General features: G+C 30.7%; 1 protein-coding gene across 1 annotated transcript in view; it reads right to left on the bottom strand.

The window, feature by feature from the left end:
* Nucleotides 1-229: 229 nt before the first annotated feature.
* Nucleotides 230-21,762, bottom strand: part of LOC139502637 (low-density lipoprotein receptor-related protein 1-like) — a 156,540-nt gene continuing 135,007 nt past the window's right edge. The window contains exons 69-82 of the mRNA XM_071292165.1: nucleotides 21,143-21,231; nucleotides 20,330-20,500; nucleotides 19,157-19,341; nucleotides 17,839-18,059; nucleotides 17,113-17,313; nucleotides 16,260-16,464; nucleotides 14,286-14,527; nucleotides 12,534-12,857; nucleotides 9,777-9,908; nucleotides 9,246-9,360; nucleotides 8,855-8,983; nucleotides 7,937-8,104; nucleotides 6,489-6,624; nucleotides 230-5,656 (exon numbers count right to left, since the gene is read on the bottom strand). Of these exons, the coding sequence (XP_071148266.1) occupies nucleotides 5,498-5,656; nucleotides 6,489-6,624; nucleotides 7,937-8,104; nucleotides 8,855-8,983; nucleotides 9,246-9,360; nucleotides 9,777-9,908; nucleotides 12,534-12,857; nucleotides 14,286-14,527; nucleotides 16,260-16,464; nucleotides 17,113-17,313; nucleotides 17,839-18,059; nucleotides 19,157-19,341; nucleotides 20,330-20,500; nucleotides 21,143-21,231 (2,477 nt within the window). The 3' untranslated portion in view covers nucleotides 230-5,497. The remainder of the gene's footprint in view (nucleotides 5,657-6,488; nucleotides 6,625-7,936; nucleotides 8,105-8,854; nucleotides 8,984-9,245; nucleotides 9,361-9,776; nucleotides 9,909-12,533; nucleotides 12,858-14,285; nucleotides 14,528-16,259; nucleotides 16,465-17,112; nucleotides 17,314-17,838; nucleotides 18,060-19,156; nucleotides 19,342-20,329; nucleotides 20,501-21,142; nucleotides 21,232-21,762) is intronic.

Raw genomic sequence — 21,762 nt, 5'->3', positions numbered from 1 at the left:
CTTTACCAAGTCAGGAATATAAAATTTGATCCACTATTTTCCACGTGAGAAAATGCCTTTACCAAGTCAGGAATATGAAATTTGTTATTTGTTTAATGTGTTTGGGCTTTTGATTATGCCATTGGCCATACAGACTTTCAGTTTTGAATATTCCTCCGATTTTGATATTTTTGTTATTTATTTTTTTTGTATTAACGTGTTAAATTATAACAAAATTCAAACACATAACTATATATAATGACTTTATTTTTGTCTCTTAGTAGCTATGATAAATATACAATATGTCTTGAGACGGAATGGAAAATGATGTGCTGATATCTTATATTGAAAGAACTCCTACCCTATCAGGACACTCTGGTTCCTTGATAAGACCCTATCTTTTGAAACATGCATTTTAAAAAAAATTGCTTTCACTAAGACCTGGGAAACAGTGATCCATTTCACAAAAATTCTTACAAAACAAGTTGGTCGAAAGTCATGAACAATTCAGTATACTTAAAATTCCTGAAATGATGCATCCATAATTTTTCTTAAAACACACTAGGTTAACACTTAATAATATACTATAACAATGTGTTTGTAGAAAAAAAAATCTTCACTTAAGTATCATATTACATAGAAGTGAACAAAATGGTATGTTTCCACAACTTTTGGCAGATCTGTTAATTGTTGTGACAAATACTGAAAACATTACAGATTATATTTGTGGCAACAATTATCAAACATTTTAGGTATTGAAAAAAAATGCAAGAACTCCTACCCTATTAGGACACTCTAGTTCCTTGATAAGACATATCCCTACCTTTTGAAAAATGCATTTAAAAAAAATTGCTTTCAGTAAGACCTAGGAAACAGTGATCCATTTCACAAACAAATCTTACAAAAAAAGGTTGGTCGAAAGTCATGAATAATTCAGTATACTTAAAATTCCTGAAAATTTTTTAAATTTTAAAATGATCTTCACTTAAGTATCCTTATTACATAGAAGTCAACAAAATGGTATGTTTCCACAACTTTTCGCAGATCTGTTAATTGTTGTGACAAATGCTGAAGACCTTACAGATTATATTTCAGCAACAATTATCTAAATTTTTAGGTATGCAATTACCTCAAAAATTTACTTGGAAAATTATGTGTTATTAGAAAATATGTACTATCTGTTCAATATATTGCAGTAAATGTGCTTATCATATCAAACCTGTCTTTAAACAGGGGGACATTTAAACGTTTTTTTTTCTAATTTACTGACAAACAGTTGCAAGTTTTTTTAACAGTTAGGTTTAAAAGCTATAAATATCAAAAACTGAACTTTAAACATTTAAAACCATCAATAATGATATCATACCTTCTACTCTATGGAAGATCAATTTTCTTTGGTAATGACACTATAAAAGAACTTAATCGATGTTCTTGTATGTAAAATGTGTTGATGAAACAAAATAATTCTCATCTTTAATACATAATTATTTAAAATAAGTTGAATAACATTTATCACCAGAATAAAATAAATTTGTAAATGATGGCTTTTTTGGCCATTTTCTAAACTAATCTGTTCACTTGTGCCAAAATATATTATTTTAATCTAAAAACTAGATAAAGTTGAAAATATTTTGCTTAATAAACCCATTTTTATACAAAGAAAATTACAAACAAGAACTGGTATAAAATATAATGCTTTTGATTTTTAAGATTTGGCATTTCATAATTATTCATCACAGTTTGCCATGGACAAGCAATAGAAAATAAAAAGGTAAAGCTTAATAATCTTACACCTAATATATTCAACTGAATACCAAAACTCACATAGGCATATGTAAAATAATTCAAGTTTGAAACTTGGAATAACTTAAAAGCAGTTTGTCAGAGATGAAAATGTTTGCAGAATAAACATAATTATAGCAAATGTTTGAAACTTGGGTTGATTAAAACAGTTAGTAATACATGAAAGTGTTTGCAGAAAAAACTTAACTATAGCAAATTGTTAATAAAGTAGAATAACGGAGGGATTTGTTTAATAAACACAATAACCACAACATCTATTTGTACAATGATATACAACAATATCACATAATACAACTAAAATTACTGGAATGTTAAAACAAAGCACAACCTTTATATCACAACACATAAATTTCTTATCATAAAAAATATTTATAGTACTATTGATTCATTATTATTCATTGGATACAAATTTTCATGGATTTCTTGGGTAAAGTTGAACCATGAATTTAAGGGGGGAAACCTTGGTTCAGGGAGATAACTATTAAAATCATCAGTACGTTTGTGTCAACCATTTTCATAAATATATTCTAAGCTTCAAGGTTACATAGATCATTTCCAATCTGTTTCAGGTAAATGCTTAAAATACATTGATAAAACTTGACTTTTACAAACGTATAATTGACTTAACAAGTTGTCTCCCTGAACCAAGGTCTACCCACTTAAACGAATTACAAATGTCCTAAAGTCTTCATTGTAGACTTTGCTAAAGCAATGAAATTAGATATCCAAGAAAATGCAAATTTTCCTTAATCCATGGAAATTCGTACCCACAAAAATAAAATTAATCCACAGTATAACGATTGAAAAGTTTGAGAGTTTTCTCTCTATATCAGATTATATTTCACCAGATCAACCTATATACTGCTTAAATCTTCACTTGAATACCCATCAAAAACAAAACAAGAACGTGTTCATAGTACAAAGATGCCCAAACCATACTTAGCATTTTTTCATGTTGGTGAAATAAGATATTGGGGTCAAAACTCTAATTTAGCATTCAAATTAGAAAAATCATATCATAGGGAAGATATGTTCTATGTTTTAAGCTGATTGGACTTCAACTTAATCAAAACTACCTTGATTAAAAACTTGACCAAAAACTTAAACCTGAAGCGGGCCATAAAAAAAAACCATATTGCCCTTAGTGGGGCTTAAAATGTATTCCTTTAAAGATTCCTAATGGAAACAAGCAGATCCATATAGACAAGAGGATTGTATGAAATTCAAAATCAATTATTCAACTTTTGATTAAAGATTGCACCTTCAATCATAAAAACAAACCTATCTTATCAGAGAAGATTTAACAGCTGAACTAATGACTCTACTAAACACTCTAGAATGGATACAATGAATTGCTGTAATGAAACTTACTTAAACTTTTGGCAATATGTTCCAATTTGAGTTAAAGAACTTGGTTATCATCAACAAATATTTTAAAACGTACCTGTAGTGGGCTTTTGTCCAGTATACAATATGATGAGATACAAACAAGCAAAACAGTACTTATAAGGAGAAGTTGATGTACCTCTAATAGGCTTTAGTTCTGTATTTAATAGATAAGTAAGTGTGACATCAAGCAGATATACATTTCTTATAAAGCGTATTAATTACTGTAAAAAACCTTGCTACGTAAAAACCCTTTCAACAAGATAGGTGGAAATTATTCGTATGTACAATAATTGCTTTTGATTTTATACTAGATTTTCTCAAAGCTCAGTATAAAAAATACACATAAAACACATAAATACACTAGAATTTTCTAAAAACTAAGTATAAAAAATACAATTTATATAACAGTACCAAAATGAAAAATTATATTTATGTAAAATGAAAGCACAAACATGTATAAATAAAATATAAACGGAAATACATCAATAATAACAATTCATTTCATTATTCACAAATCCTCAAAAATAGCTATAATTACAATGAAATGACCTTGCCCTTGAAGGTCAGAGGTCAAAGTTAAGCACCAGATCTTATTGGTCAGCAGTTATACTCACAATTATACACTTACTACTCTCACACATAAAAACAAAACAATGGCCGATGTAAAACCCTGTAGATCGTGAACTCTGCACAATAGAGTTTACAATGCAACTAATCTTCAAACATTTCATGTCAAAGATATGAATATATATATATATAAGTTTGTAATTATGTATTAATGAATGAATGTACACTGTATATAGATCAATTTCCTTTTTAAAAAGGATAACTGATTAAACTTGGACGTTTCAATTATAATGATATGTTATACAAAACTGCCTTCCCAACACTGTAAGAAAATACACAATTTAAGCACTAAAAAAGATTTTTTTAAGTGAAAATATGAAAATATTCACTTAAGGTGGTACCCAACACTTTCACTAAAATTAATTTGGCTCGTTTAATTTTCTTAAAATTTTGTCTTTAACAAAAATTTCAAAATTTCAAAAATATTTAACCAACCGTTTTGTCAGAAAAATTACACTGGTTATATAGCAGTTTGACAAACACCAATTTTGATCATTGAGAAGCTTAATATTCCTTTTAGAACACAACGTAATTAAAACGTTTAGCTGACTTTACAGAGTTATCTCCCTGTAGTGTTAGGTACCACCTTAATATTGGGTAAAAACTGTAATTTTTAATTGACAGGAAAGTAACAGCAATTAATGTCTACAATGTATTCCTCAAAAATACAGAAAACTATTAAACACAGATATATTTATATTGCAGTGTTTACGTGGTTTATAATAATAATTTCTATCAACAAATATTCTGAATTAGCATCAAATCATTTTAGGTACCACATTCACACTAATCAATCAAATTCATCATGTATAAAGCTCTTGATATTTGAATGTCATTTATTTCATACACAAACACAAACATGCACCCTAAATGGTGTTTTCTTGATGGTTGCAAGTTTCTCTCAAGCAATCTGATGACGTTATTTACAATGGTATCAGAGGAAAAAATTTGTTTCATTCCTTAAATTAATCTTTTATTTTATTATTGCCAAAAATAGAACAGGATCAAAATAACTGACACCATTTTTGAATTTTTCAAGGTGATATCCTTTATTAAAATTCTACGAAAGGCATTGATAATCACTGTTAGCAATAGTTGTCAAGAATTTAAAGAATGATGCATAAATTTAACTCTTTAAGTCATGCTTTGTATCAATTTAATAAAAGTACTTTTGAGTACAGAAAGATAAAATTTGCATTCACTCTTTACGAAAAAACATGCAAGGCAAATGTTTGAATCGAATTATCCCCTTTTGCCCACATCTATTCATAGAACTGATAAACAGATGCAAATTGTCTATAGTTTTCAAAGTTATTCTTTAACAAGAATAGAACTACACATGTACATGAATTTGTTAATTAAATATCTGTGTATATGTTATTATTACTAAATTGCTAAGCAATTAGATTTCATCCAATTCTATCAAATTTGACCCTCTTTCTTACAAATTCAACAACTGAGCAATGATATGAAAGAACTACATCTGTACACACAATTCACCATTGCAGAATCTAATGTATTCTGGGAAATATTTTCAAAAGTGTGCACCTCAGCATTGTGATTGGTTAAAACCGTCTTAAACAATTGAAATTCAACCAATGACGTAATGTTATTTTCCTTTTTGGGTACGAACAATGAAAACTACCCATTATCCGATAGATTTTGAAATGGTCTATTAAAATCATGATATTGGCAATTATCAAAAATTTGACTTCTTTGGATTGCCCTTTGATCCATAAAAGTTCAGATCTCCGTTTTTATCTAAAGCCTCTTCACTGTCACTATCTTTTGGTAAAAGCACCTGTGTACTGTCTGTAGTATAAAGTCTTGCATACATTGGATTAGCAAAGTTTGTATTCTGTAGAAAAAAAAAGAAAAAAAACAAATACAATTATATTTTTTGAATTGTTTATCTCAATGAGTCACTCCATATTTTCCTAAGGGCTATTCCATAAAAGTGTATGGGGGAGGGTAGGAAGGGAAGTTTCATTATTGAATGTGGGTCATGAGTCTTTTTTCATTATGAATCTATTAATATTCTGCAAAATTATCTAAATAAATTGGTTCTTGGTTGTAGGGATATTTTGAAATGCCCTTCCTACCCTCCTCCATACATTTTAATGGAATAGCCCTAATAATGACAATATGCAATAAAGCAATAAAAAGTTGGTTTTTTTATGTACCTGACCTATAGTTGTTAACTTTTTATACGATGTAACTTGGATGGAGAGTAGTCTCTTTGGCACTAACACTACATCTCCTTATTTGTTTTAACTATCATACACAGTAAGTTAAAAGAAATATGAAACTCCTGTTGCTTTCTCTTTAGTTGTCTATGTTGTGTTTTGTGTACTATTATTTGTCTGTCTTTTTAACTTTTTTAGCCATGGAATTGTCAGATTATTTTTGACTTGTGAGTTTTGTATCTTTCGCCTCTCTGTTAAAGAAACATTAAAATTAAAAATAAGATTTCATTTATTTTTAAATGTGCTCCACTCATTTCTTTTTAACCTTGGCTAATCATTAGGTAAATGTCCTGGCTTTGAACTTGTCAGCCTTTTTTTTTACCCGTGTTTTTAATAATAACATCCTATGCCAATCAGAACAAATACAACTCTTATAAACAAGCAAAATCGAAAATTAAAAATTTGAATAAAAAAAATAAAAAAATTAGAACAGAAGAAACTTACATGATCTCCACCCTCCATATCTAATGGTTCAATTTCTGATCCCTGTCCTTCTATTTCACCATCTACTGGTTGTCTATAGATTGGATTGTTGATCTCCATGTTAGAATTGTGCATTCTTTGATGCTTGAACTGGTCCCTGGAAAAAATTTAGTTGGTTATTTTTGTTATTTCATTATGAGTTTATGTTTAGGTATACTGTATAGGGTAAGGTTTAAAATTTGTGGTGTTGTTTTAGGGCTTTGGCTAGTGTTTTGGTCAGGTATAAAATTTATCATAAGAAATGTGGTATATTAATTGTACAGTAAAAATTTTAAATAGATTTCAAAAACACATTTGAAAAGGCACAATATAATTTATTAACATTATATCATTATGGATAACTTAACCAGATATTAAATGCACCCAAAGCATGAAAGTAGGAGAAAAAAGTTTAAAATACAAAACAACATACTTCATATCAAGGTTATAATAAGCACTTAAAGTTTGAAATGTACCTTATTATTCAATCAGGCAACATCAAATAAGTTTTTAAGTCATATCTTTTTAGGGAAAAGGGATTTTTCATATTTAATTTCAATGATAAACAAGAATGTGTCCCAAGTACATGGATGTCTCATCCGCACTATCCTTTTCTATGTTCAGTGGACTGTGAAAATGGGATAAAATCTCTAATTTGGCATTAAAATTAGAAAGATCATATCATAGGGAACATGTTTACTTAGTTTTAAGTTGATTAGACTTCAACTTCATCAAAAACTAACTCAACCAAAAACTTTAATCTGAAGTGGGACAAACGGACAAACGGACAAACAGACAAATGGATGATGACTGGACAAACGAACGAACGAACGAACAGTCAAACGAATAGATGGACTAAGGGACGCACAGACCAGAAAACATAATGCCCATAAATGGTAAACCAACTAATTTTTGTATCTGATTTAATTTTGCAATTTTTGTGAGTAGAAAAATAATGCTAAGATAAATCGTCACCATTATGTAAAATTTGATCTTTCTCATTTAACTTTACTAAGTAAATTTGAAAATCGTGACAAAAAGTTACTGTGAAGTGTGCTTGTAAGGACTTAACATGAAATAAAGTATACACGAAAATTAGCTAGTTAACAGTATCTATTGGAAAATATTCAAAAGTAATTACTGTAGATTCATTATTATTTTTTTAATTCCAGTTTTCATGGATTTAGGGTTTACCCTAGAACAACAAATTCCAGAGCCAACAAATTTCAAATTTTGTATAGGAACGTATGCAGACTTTGGAAAAACCATGAAATCAAATATCCACTTAAATGAAAGTTGTCCTTAATCCACATAATTGAAACCAAAGAAAATAAATGAATCCACAGTATGTTTGATTCCTGAATTTATGTTGAACACTAATTCTTAAAATTAAACAAAAACAAAAATTTCCCACAAAATCTTCCATTTACCTTCTCCTCCTGTATAAAATGACAATCAATAAGATGACCAAGATTAAGACAACACCAATGACCACAGGTACTACAATGGTTATCATCTGTTTCATATCACTCGACTGTGCTTGACTGTGTGCAGAAGCATGCGTTTCACATCGCTCCCCTCCAAATCCATTTGTACAACTGAAAAGAGGATTAACTTCATAAAACATTAGGTCAATGTATAAATTTTACGAAAATTTTTATCTACTTAGATGTCGTGTGTAAAATGATGTAAGTGTTCAGTAAATAGGAACTTCTTGAATGTGAATACAAACTCATCACATGGTATAGCTGACTTATATAAATCTTAAACCAAATTTTTGAAAAGGAAGAATTAAAATCATTAGAAAAACAGATTCCATCGCTATAAAGTGTGTTTTAAGATATTTCTCCACTCCCAACAGTTGAATATAAATATTTAAAAAGCCCGGTAAGCCTAGCGCTTTAAATATATTAAAATTTAACTGTCTTGAGTGGAGAAATTTTGTAACAAAATTGTTGCAGTGTTGGAATCTATGTCTTTCTTTTGCATCAAATTGTTGTAGACTCAATAATAAATGGAAAGGAATGTAATATATCAATACTACTAATACCAAATAATAATGTAACATAAACTGTTGGGACCATAACCCCAAAAATTAATCCAAACCTTCCTTTTGTGGTTTCAAACCTTGTGTTTAAATTTCATAGAGATCCATTTTCTTAAACCAAAGTTATTGTCCGCAAACTAAGTGTCTTCGGACGACAAGGACGACGCCAACGTCATACCAATATACAACGGCAAAATATTTTGTGGTTGTAAAAAAACATGCAGAGGTCAGCATACTTAGTTTGAACTTATTTTTCCGATAAAACATCAGTGATGCCAATGTCATTATAAAGCAGACTTACCTGCAAGTTGAACATTTGTATCTCCCTGTAGAACTATCTTTGTTACACTTTGTACATTGACCATCATTGAAACAATAATCACCACACGCAGATGCATTGCAAAGTTTACCGCTGTAATTGCCTGGGCAACTGAAAGCGAGAAAAATATAAGTGAATTTAATATAGTTTCATATTATGTAAATAACTTAAATATTTTTTTTCTGAAAGATGCAGATTCCATACATTGAAAGACAAATGTAAAATGCTTATTGATGATTGCTAAAATAATTCAAAAATTATTATTATTAATTAAGATTTTTTGAAGAATTGACCAAAACGAGCACTCTGAAATGATGCAATAATAAACTTCTATAATATTTAGCCAAATTTTATAAGATCTTAAAAGACTTACGAGCAGTAGAACTTGTTCTGATCAGATTTACAGATCCCATTATTCAGACAGAGGCAAGTTTCACACTTTGATCCTGTGAAGTACTCATTACAACTGCATTTAGGGCTATTGTTCACTGGAAAAATAATTAAAAGTTCATTAAATTTCTGTACAATCAAAACTATGTAATATGCTTACATTTAAAGCTAATTTCCAAATGCTTGTAGAGTAAGACTTTTGTTGGCTTCCTTGATATGTTTTTTCTAAACATTTTGCAAGTTTCATGAAATTCAGCTTCAGGCTTCAGTACATTTAAAAGTTTTCTGCAATATATTTTAACTCAAATTGAAAAAGCGTGAATTTAAATCGCTGTGAAATTGGTAAGTAAGGACTTGACGCAAAATAAAGTATCTGAGAAAATAAGTTGGATTACTGTATTTTGTTCCATTTTTTTTTTTTTTGTTGTTGCTCATGTTTCCAAAAAGAAAAACCAGTGTTATTTCTACATCCAGGTGAACTTATGAGGTTGCTAAAAATATGACTATACATTACCTAGTAGACATGTTCCATTGTTGGAACAGTGGCCAGCACATATATTCTCAACAGTTTGGCAATAAGTTCCTCCATAATGGGGAGGACATGAACATGCATAATCAATTGAGTTGGCCTTCAGTTTACAAGTGCCTAAAAAAACAGTTTATAATATCATTACATAATTTATCAATTAAGTTTCATGGAATAAATTTGTATTTCACTTATTCAAATTATCTGTTTATTCCTTACACAAAAAGAGATTTTTTTACCTTTTTTCAAAAATTGTAATTTTTTTAACAATTTTTTTTAATAATTTTTCTATTATAGAGTAGGATACATTATATGTGAATGATTAAAATTTAAAAAATGACAATTAAAGTATTAATGATCTATATCATGTTGAAACGTCTGAAAAGAGACTAACCAGGTCCTAATTAACTGCAAGCAATTTGTCTGAACAATTCTTAAGTTACCACAGTGCATTATTTGGAAAATCGACTAAATATGCAATAATCAATGAATCAATAGATTGTTCAGTTTAAAAAAGAAAATACAAGTGAGAGGTTCAGTTAGCTTTAAAACCAGGTGTAATAAATTTTCTACATATGAAAATGCCTGTTCAGAGTCATTTCATTTGACGTGTTTGAGTTTTTGATTTTGCCATTCGACTGAGGACTTTCTTTTTTGTGGATTTTCATCCGAGTTCAGTATTTTTAATCATTTTACTTTTTAGATCAAAACTGCAGGGTTGTCAATAAGATTTAAAGTAGGAGGCTAAATAAGAAAAGTAGCAGGCAACACTGGCGGTCGACGCGACGAGCTTGCTCGTTGCCCTTCACGGCGAGGGGTCTGGGGGCCGCTCAAGGCCCCCAGAATTTTTTTTTAAATGGTGTAAAATCCTGCACTCTGGGGGGCTCCTGAACTCTAATTTTGTTCTTTGCAAACACCATTTTTTTTAATGATGATAAGGTAAATGAGCAGCAAGATGGTCATATTTTCATATAAAGTTGACAACATAATATCCTCAAGACTTTCAGCTAACAAGTTATTGCAGTTGTTTGTGGATTTTTGAGGAAAATGATGAGGGCATGACTCTGTAAGACATGGTGATCATTCAGGAAAAGATTTAAATTTGATTTTATTAGTTGAAAATATTTTTAATTTAACTGTAAACATGCAATTATTCAAATACTTCTAACCCATAGAAAACATTTTTCAGTATTAATAATTTCAAATACTTATCACAATAAATCAAATGATGAGTTCAATGAACTGTTACATGCAAAAAGGATGCACTTTGGTGAAATTACAATAATCTAGAATTTAAAATTTTGGTATTAAAATAACTTTTTGTGAGTTATTAATTGAAGTCTTCTAATTAAGAAAGGAAAAATGGGGTCATCATGGTCATGGGTCAAAATATTTTACCCTGTATCATAGGGAGAAAAAAACAGAGATCAAACATCTGACAGAAATTCCAGAACCTGGCCAAAGTACATCCTTGAATGCAAAATGCAAGACTCACACTTCTTTATAATCATAGGGAGACATCATCCTCATCCTCATTTTTAATTATTATTACTTGGATGAGGTGAGTCAGCATGATTGTGTGAGATTTCTTTTTAATAGCATTGTGTCATGTATGTTTGGGGAATGTTAAGCAAGACCTGTCGTGTGTGATAACAGTATATCCTCCTTTACAAAATATATCACTTGGTGTCAGGTGGTGCTCCTTGTAATTATGACTCTATATGAAGCTACACAATGACATGCAGACGAGCTATCTCTACATTAGTTTTTTTTTCATTTAAAAAGAAAGGCTATGGGACAGGTATACATATGATTTATGGTAAAAATAAAGAGTCTGCTGTTAAGAGGCTCTATCACTTAAAAACAAGAAAATGATAATCACTTAATGAAAATAATTTGATGTATGCTTTTATGAGACAAGACATTGCTCTTTTTCTCATTTCATGGTAGGACGACGATCATGCACTTCATGAACATTACCAAGGAGGGTGTCTCAATTATTTGAATGCAAATGTCATAGAACAAACCTTTTTTTCGCTTTGTTGTTGATTGAAAAAAATCTGAAATACTTTTAATTTCTCTGACTATGCTATTAACTGGTAACAAAATCTTGTTATTACTATGAATGCATACTTTTCCTGGTTTCAGTACAAAATTTTATAGTACTTTGCAGCAAAATCAACAACCAGCATCTATTTTACCGGAAATTCAATTTTATTAACCAATCAGAAATGCCGTTATATATCTCTCTAGATTGTCCTAGATAGTGACCGACGAGCTAAAACTAAAAGTACGATTTATATTTTGTTGACAGTAAAAAAACAACCGATGGGAATTTGATTATAAACGATCATTTCAATCGGCAATCGGTTCTTAATGAATACGCTGAAACTGGTTTACTAGTGATCACTATCATGAAGAAAATTAGAAAGACAATATTTAGTTTATTTCTCTAACAAAGAGAAATCAATTTAACTCAATGAATACATTTTCTCCCTTTATAAAAAGTCATTAAGAAGGCAATCCAAATAAACCTACCACCATTTTTACAATCTTGTCAATTATCTCCCTTGGTTAAAAGTCAATAAGGGAGACAATCCAAATAAACTTACCACCATTTTTACATTCTTGTCAATTATCTCCCTTGGTTAAAAGTCAATAAGGGAGACAATCAAAATAAACTATTCTTGTCAATTATCTCCCTTTGTAAAATGCCATTCCAGGAGACAATTCAAATAAACTTACCGCCATTTTTACATCCTTTTTCACAATGAGATTCAACAACAGGTGGATCACACTTGTCCCCACTGTAACCCTCTTTACAAACACACTGTGGTAGGCCCTCTTTGTCTAGCTTACAGACTTGATTTACCGAACAAGAATAGTTTTTACAAGATGCAGTCGAGCATTGCGAGGCTGGATCATATCCACTTTGACAAACACAGTAAACTGCACTTTGAATATAACAGTCTTCATTGACACAAGTTCGTTGCAGGGAATTACTGTCGCTATGGCGACAAGTTCCACCATTATAACACATGAGAGAGGTGCACTGTTCACATCTTGTACCTAAGATATAAAAGAAAAGGTTGCCACAATATTTATGTTTAAATGGAGTAATAATATTGTTGATATTACATAAAGAAAAAATATTAAAAAAAATGATAAACCAACTCCTCCTCAATTTCATGTTTATAAAGATTTCTTAAGAGAATACCCCAAAATTTCAAAAATCGCTAAATCAGAGCCTGAAGACACAGATCTAATGATACAGAAAAATATTGACCAATAAAAGTGAGGTTAATTTTAGCAATTTCAAGAAAACTGCTTTAAGATATGTATCAAATTACAGAATGAAACTCCTTATTATTGTAATACTTAACCAGTTGCATTTTTTTCACATCAAACAATTCCTACAATTTCTAAATTTACAGAACTGTGGATTAATTTATTTTCGTGGGTACCAATTTTTCTTAATTGAGGAAAACATGCTTTTTCATGGATATTTGATTTTGTGGTTTTAGCCAAAGTCTGCATACAACCTTATAGGAAAATTTGTAATTTGTTGACCATTGGTATCCAATGAATGATTATGAATCCACAGTATACAATTCTATTTTTCCTCATCATTATAAGGGGCCTCGGTGGCCAAGTAGATTAAGTAGTTACTACTGTAATCACTAGCCAGTCAACACTGAGGTTGTGAGTTGGAACCAGGCTTGTGAGGGTTGACTAGACTTTGGTTTTTATTAACTAGGATTTTCAGTTTTCCTATCGAAGGTTGGTGGTTTTCTCCATAATCTCCAGCTTCTTCCACCAAAAAAAATTGGCTGCCACAAACTAGCCTAAATGCGGTGCTTATGGATGTTCACTTGTCATGTTTTGATAATTTTGGTTTTATCCATTTGAATGCCTTTAAGAATTTTGCACATTGACCACCATCTTTCTTTTTAGAAATCTTTTACATGTATAATTATAAGCCATTTGTAAAAGTCTTATAACATCTTATTTATTTTATAATAGTTTTCGAAAACTTTAACTTGTCGATGACAAAGCTATGAAAAATCAACACAGAACATTTTTCTGCCAAAATTTCAATGGCTAATATCTCGAAAACAAGCACATTGACCTCTATATTTTTTTTTGCTTTTTTCATTCCTTAATTAATATCAATATATAATAGTTTTATGTAAGGCTATTAATTTAAAACTTCCTTAAAAAGTAAAAACACAAAAATACTGAACTCCGAGGAAAATTCAAAAAGGAAAATCAAAAATCAAAAGGCAAAATCAAAAGTCCAAACACATCAAACGAATGGATAACAACTGTCATATTCCTGACTTGGTACAGGCATTTTCTAATGTAGAAAATGGTGGATTGAACCTGGTTTTATAGCTAGCTAAACCTCTCACTAGTATTTTAAATGTGTGTTAAAGACATGAAAACACAGAAAATGAATTCAAATCATCAATTCTATATCGTCTTATATATAATTACCTGTGAATCCCTTTTGACATTTACATGTGCTCCTGCCATTCATTATTACACATGTGCCTCCATTTTCACACAAACCCTTGCAAAGAGATGGATTCTTGGGATCACTGCAAGTTGCCCCTGTGAACATTTCTGGACATCTACATATTTGTTTTCCATCATGAATCATACACTGGCCTCCATTTTGACAATAGTTATTGCATATATAGTTATTACACCTGGTTCCATTATATCCTGGTGGACAGCTTAAATAGATAACATTACATTATTACATTGGTTGCAATGAATTACATTGATTTCCCAGTGAAATAAAAACAAATAATTTCATATGTGAAATTCTGACATCAAACAAGAGAAGGCCTTGTAGATTATGTTGGATCAAAACAAATTGACAATGCATAGAAAGAGATATAGTCCCTTACATCTTCTATTTTAAAATCATAAATAAAAAGCCATTTGCCAATGTATTTGTGTGTTGTTTTCGATAATTTGTTAAGTATTTTTCTCTATTTGAGTTATTCTATAAATGAAGTTACAGCTAATTTCCTAATGCATGCATGTAAGTTAAAAAACAAATACTGGTTTGTTTTGTAATTCTATATTCTGACCTGAACATTTGACTTAAGCTTGATGAGATATCTGATCTTAAAATTTGTAAAATCCATTGTATGTGTTCCAGACCATACGAGTATTTGGACCGTACGCGTACGGTCCGGACCGTATACGTATACTCGTACGGTCCGACCATACGCGTACGGTCGGACCGTATGAGTATACGCGTACGGTCCAGCTGACCATACATGTTTTGGGATCATATGGGTTAAATTTTAACAAACATTTATCAAAATCTGTATTTTTAGTTATACAAATTGTTATTATTACAATTAGATGGATAAAGTGAATAAGCGAATAATTAAAATTATATATTAAATTTTGTTTAATTTTATATCCGTGAATCATGGCCTATTTTGTTACTCTGACCCAAGATGACAATTGCTTCCACAAGGAATGTCATATATTTTTAACATTAATATGTTTTGTTTAAATTATGCATGTTCCTTTACATATGCATTTTTTGTAAAGTTCCTAAATATTCTGAAACAAGTGTCCTCCCACATTATGTTTACTTCCGATAACTTCAATTTCAATGAGCATACTGGGCTGTAATTAATGAATTACTGACAGGAGATTAACAGATTAAATAAGCCTGATTTTTTACAAATAGTTAAAATATTAAGTTTTTATTTCAATAACTATTCAACTTTTTATGTTAATTTGAGATATAAGTTTTGTTGATCTGTTATATACATTTGTATCTAATAAACTTGACCAAATTCGTAATATTAGTCAGACCGTACGCGTACGGTCCGACCGTATGCGTATATTGAAAAAGTACGCATACGGTCCAGATCGTACGCGTACGGTCCAAATACTCATACGGTCTGGAACATATACATATATATGAAAAAAGCTTAGCAACTACATTAGTTCAACCAATGAATAAATTATTAGAACTGCAATTTTTGAAATTTTCCGAAAAAAAAAAAATTTTGAAAATTTATTTGTTCAGTGTATGTTCACTTGTTTTTGTTAATATGTCTGTTTAATGAATTAAGCCTTTTCGTTTCATTTCATAGTGTGTCTTTCTATGTTGTGATGTTACACTAATGTTTCATGGTATGGTGAAAGTTGGCGACTATTAAAACATTTAAATCCATTGCTTTTGTTTGTACCTGACGTGTTATATTTAGATAAAACTGTTGGTTTTCATATTTGAATAGTTTTACACTACTCATTTTGAGGGCCTATTATAGCTTGCTGTTCTGAGTGAGCCAAGGCTATGTGTCAAAAGCCGTACTTTGATTTATAATGGTTTACTTTTACAAATCGTGACTAGAATGGAGAGTTGTCTCTTTGGCACTCATACCACATCTTCTCATATCTGCATAATATATAATCTATTAAATATATAATTACATGCACTTTGGTCCAGTGTTAGAAATATTGCAAGTTCCACCATTGTAACAGTGTCCAGGAAGACAAGTTGAAAAGTCACATTTCTCATCAATGTAGCGAGCGCCATCGGGACACACACATTTGTATTTTTTAGTGTTTTCTTGTGGCATATTAATACACATAGCTGAAGGACAATGAAGATCTGTGACATCACATTGGTTGTCAACTGAAATTAAAATTCAAAGATACTTTAAAGAATGGCTCATTTTAATAGACAGTGGTGACACCTGGTAAAACCTGGAAAGATTCAAACACAATTTAAACAAGAATGTGTCTGTAGTACTAGGATGCCCCACTTGCACTATCATTTCCTTTGTTCAGTGAACCATGAAATTCGTGTCAAGACTCTTAATTTGGCATTAAAATTAGAACGATATCAGAGGGAACATGTGTACTATGTTTCAAATTGTTTTAAAAAAAAAGCATAAGCCTACTTTTTTTTAAATCTGCAAGGGTGTCTTTTACATGCAAGAGATATTGCCATTCATCTTCCCCTTCCAAAGGGACTATCATCATTTCTCAAGACCATACTCACAAATGGTGTCAAGGGAGAGCCTAATATTCAGTCCCTAAAATTTTCTCCCTGGATCTAACAAGGAACCTTTGTGTTAGTAATCTAATGCTCTACTACTACACCATGGCTCTCAATATGTTTCTATTATTTGGACTCTGGAGGATAATGTAGTTAAATCATTGTCTCATTGACAATCATTGCAGATCTTCTTTAATTCTTAATCTAAAGATGCAATAACACCCACTTTTAAGGACGTACAGCACCAAAATCAGAGCTAAATAAGCCTTGTACTTTACTTACTTAATTTCTGTTTGCTTGGTTGAAGAATCAGGATGTCGCCTATAGACAGTAATGTCTTGAATAACATCTGTCCATCTTCAAGGCTTAGGGGATCTCTCCGGAATTTCTTAATTTTCATCACTGTACTGTTATGGTAGAAACTCACAAACAGATAGTCCTCAAAAACATCAACCATGTATGGTGCCAGTGTCCCAGTAGAAGCTAAGGGAAAATAAAGTAAGTTAAATTCAAGCTTAGAAAGCATAAAAAAATACAACTTTTTTTTTTCTGAAGGATAGTTTGAGATCTTCATATTACTCATTGTCAAGTGTATGGTGCCAGTGTTCCAGTGGTAGCTAAGTGAAAATAAAGTAAAATTTCAGTTTTAGAAAGCACAAAGAAAATTCAACCTTTTTTTTCTGATGGATAAAAGTTTGAGATTTTCCCATTACTCAATTTGTGGTTTTTTTTATTGGCAAGTGCAGTTAGGTTTAGCTAACAATTTAATCATCACTTCTTTTTTTTTTAAGAAAATAACTGTATTTGAAAGCTTATAATTTTCTGCAGAATAATTTTAAGCATTTTGCCCGTTCTAAATTGTAAAGGTAACGAAGACAATATGAAATATCTTAAAAGTTAATAAAGTTAGCTCTGCAAACTTGAGTTGATTTCAGGTTTTCTGGAAGGGAAAGCAGATCCGGCTCCAGATGTGTCACATGTTACAGTGAATTAACTAATAGAACCTACTGTTGAACTGTATGACCACATGTCTGTCTTTTCCCTCTAAGTCCACTGTCTCAATAGTCCTTTTCTTTGTGTCGGCCCAGTATAATCTACCATTGGGGTAGTCTATGGCTAGACCATTGGGCCAAATGATCTCTTCGTTGACAACTATCTTGCGACCACTTCCATCTAAGTTTGAACTTTCTATTTTAGGGGGAAAGCCCCTATCAGTCCAAAAGAGTTTCCTGAAAAATTACAAGAGTCAGAAATTATTGTCTGCATTTATAAGTGTGAATAAGTTATACAGGAAGACAAATCAGAGGGTGGTAAATGGTTATTTTTTTGCAACGTGTCTTTTTTTTATTATTATTATTTCAAATGCAGCCTTGAAGAAGGTTGGTTATTCACCGTGTTTCGTGAGATCAGTAAAAAGATCAACTTGCAAGAAAGTTTTGATAGTTCATTCATCATGAAATTGCAATTTTATTTCATGTTCTTCCGTGCAGATAGCCTCCTTTATACCCCTCAATACACTACTGAGTTGTTGCTATTTCTGAAAATGCTTTGTACAAATAGTGCTATCAAAATCTGAAATGCAAGTTTTATTCTTGCAAAAGCTTTCCCAAATATTGGCAACAATAAAAACATGCCAATTTCTAATAATTTACAGTTTGCAACTACAAATATCTTAATAGTTTAAAAAAGAGTTGTCTAAAAAAACATATGTGCATGACTGATTCATTTGAACCAATCTAAAACTTGATATGATTTTCCAACTTTGCAACAATAGAGTTATTATTCCAGGTCTAATAATGCCCTTAGCAAAACTTAATTATTTTATTATTAGGCTTGAGAACAGAAGTACATTTTTGCTGATGATTTGTCAAATATTTATATGTGCCTAAAATCAAAGACTATGATCCTGGTGTCAGGATGCCTTTCGGTCTGTTATTGTAAATTAAATTTTTTTCAAGGGAACCAATTATTGTGGATTAAGGAAAACTTATTTTTTCTCCAATATTTGATTTCCTAGTTTTGCTAGTTAAAGCTTACATTCCTAACAAAAAACTGTAATTCGACTTTTTAGAATCTAGAGGACTATGGGTAATCTCATTGTTCGTACACCAAAATGAAATAACATTGCATCATTGGTTGAATTTCTATTGTTTATCACATATTTCACCAATCAGAACGTTTTGGTGCACGCTTCTGAAGATATTGCCTAGAATGCATCAGATTCAGAAACAGCAAATTCATTGACCATTTTAATTCATAATACCCCTTACCCAGCAATCCACTAAAAATTTTTGTCAAACAAATATTATGATTGCACAGTACATACCCTTTTTCTGGATGTACAACAATAGAATATGGCTGATCCAAAGCAGAAGAAATAACAGATCGACGCTGTTTGCCTTCAAAATTTGCCATTTCTATTTTTCTTGTGTGGGAATCAGTCCAGTATATATGCTTGCCAACCCAGTTCACTGCAATACCATGAGGGTTACCAAGATTGTGGAGCAAAACCTAGGAAAAAGGGGAAAAAACATTTTCACTTTAATAATTTAATACGCTTTATACATTTGAACAAAATGTAAATTGAGCATGCATAGCAATATGATTAACAGTGATTGTCTCAGGGCTTTTCCAGAATTAATTGTATTGAGGGGAAGGAATTTTATTTATTTCAATTGATCCTAACAAAGAAGACTATGAGACAAATTTGGTCAACTGCAATATTTTTAATAGAATTGAATCCAAATTTTTTTCAAACAAAAAGGGGAGGTAATTATACAAACCAAAAATTAAAAAAAAAGAATATGCATGAAGCATACTGTCTCATTTGTAAAGGAGACACATATTATCCATTCTTGGTTCACCACTATTAAAAAAAATCAAAATTACTTATTTTCAAAATGTTTCTTTCTTGGTTATTTTTGTTGCTGAGATGCTGCCTCATCTTCCTTTGTTCTTATTCAATATGAAGTCAAATAAAAACCTATGTTTATTTTTTTGTAATGCTGGAAAAATTCATAGAATCTTTCTCAAAGATTGATGTGTTTTTTTGAATTTATTTATATTTCAGACAGTGCTGTATAAACACCATTAAAGGTTAAGCAACCACCAATTTTATAAACAATTTTTTTTAAAGTTAGAGACATTTTCTTAATGCTTGTAGAATAAAACTTTGACTTTCTTGCTTTGATTGTATAAACATTAACTGAAGCATTGTAATGAAAATTGGCATCTGCAAACAATATAAATAGGCATAGTTAGACCTGTATACTATATTTAAATATCATACCAAATATAATTGCACAACATGCAAACAAAGCAAACAAGTTAAACAAAGTCTTACTCTACATGCATTGGAAACTAAGCTCTAAATAATATCAAATTTGAACTTAATTCATATCAAAACTATGAACAAATCTCCATTCAAAATATAACATTCTTTGTAACTATAACTTGTGCATTCCTGTCCTGGATTTGAAGTTTACTCGTAATCACTAACCTCTGGTCCTGATTGAGTTGCCCTTTTAACTTTCTCTTTCTCTGGCTTTGTGCTTTGGATTGTCATTTTACTGATAGAGTGGTTTGATTGGTTAGAGTGACTGACCACAAAGATTGACCAAGGGCTAGTTGTCATGTCAGCATCAATACCAGCTATTTTCTCGCTACTCTCCTGTAAATAACAAAATGATGAAGTAAAAATCAAGAAATTATTGCATTCAATTTATCATTGTGATTTTTCAAAAATGGACAAAAATGCAAGATTAGTTATTGTGATTTTGAGGAAAATCATCATACATACTGATAACAAACTTATTTTTGGCAGATTCTTTATTTTGCCTTTTCACCCTTTCTAGCACACTAAGCCTAAATTGAAGTTTGCGCTTCTCAAATTTTCTTTATGTAGTTGAATAAGTAAAGATCCAGGTTTTACATATTTTGACGATTTCTAATCATGCTATTTTTCAAATGGTAAAACAACCTGTACAATCTAAAATATATCACTTCAGTTTGAGCCACGTTTTCCTGAATGAAGCATGTGCTTCAGTTAAAAAGGATATAAAACATTTTAAGTGCAAATTTATGCAAATGGCAGTGTCTTGCAACAGGAAAATGCAAAGTAGATTTTTTTTTTAAATTAACAAATTAATATTCCAAATCATAGTTGTTCATATTTTGATTCCACATTTTTGTTGATTTTCTATTATAATTGAGGACTTGGTCCTCAAATCAATAAACAGAACCATAAATTCTGTTACTACACAATTATGCAACCCTCTCACTATTTCTAAAAAAACATATTTTTCTTTCTTACCTTTCCAATAGTTTGTTCTTCTGACTTTCCATACAAGTCTGACTGCAAAATAACACTCTCCCTAGCAACTAAAATTAATGGCTGTGGACCTAGAATAAAAGTTTTACTACATAACAGATGTAACAACATTAAGTGTAATTTTCGGAAGCAACATTTATTTTAGCCATTGTTTAAAATATATAGAGTATTTGGTTACAAAAAAAAATAATACATAAATAAGATAACATGAATAACCAATAAATGGAGAATGCATTCATAAGATGACGCCATGCTTGCATATAACATTGAAAAGATACATAACTAAAGACCTGTACAAGTGCAGCCACCCAAATTAAAACTTGTTCTGAGTTGACTACCATTCTTATCCATGCTCAAAAGTAATTTTCTAAATGATGACAAAAACCTTGCCACATTCTTTATGTGCTTGTCCCAAGTCAAGAGCCTGTAGTTCAGTGGTAGACCTCTGTTCATGCCTGTCATATTTGTTTTTTGTAAATTGTTTTGTTATTAATGGAATTTTCTTAATTGAATTGTTTTATATTTATTATTTGTGACTCTTAAAGTTTTATAGACAACTATATGGTATGGGTTTTTCTCATTTATAAAGGCAGCACTGTTGC

This window comes from Mytilus edulis, chromosome 14 (assembly GCF_963676685.1).
Source record: "Mytilus edulis chromosome 14, xbMytEdul2.2, whole genome shotgun sequence".
Classification (NCBI taxonomy): Eukaryota; Metazoa; Mollusca; class Bivalvia; order Mytilida; family Mytilidae; genus Mytilus; species Mytilus edulis.
Note: the sequence above shows the minus strand (reverse complement) of the source record. Positions and strands in the feature narration are given on the sequence as shown.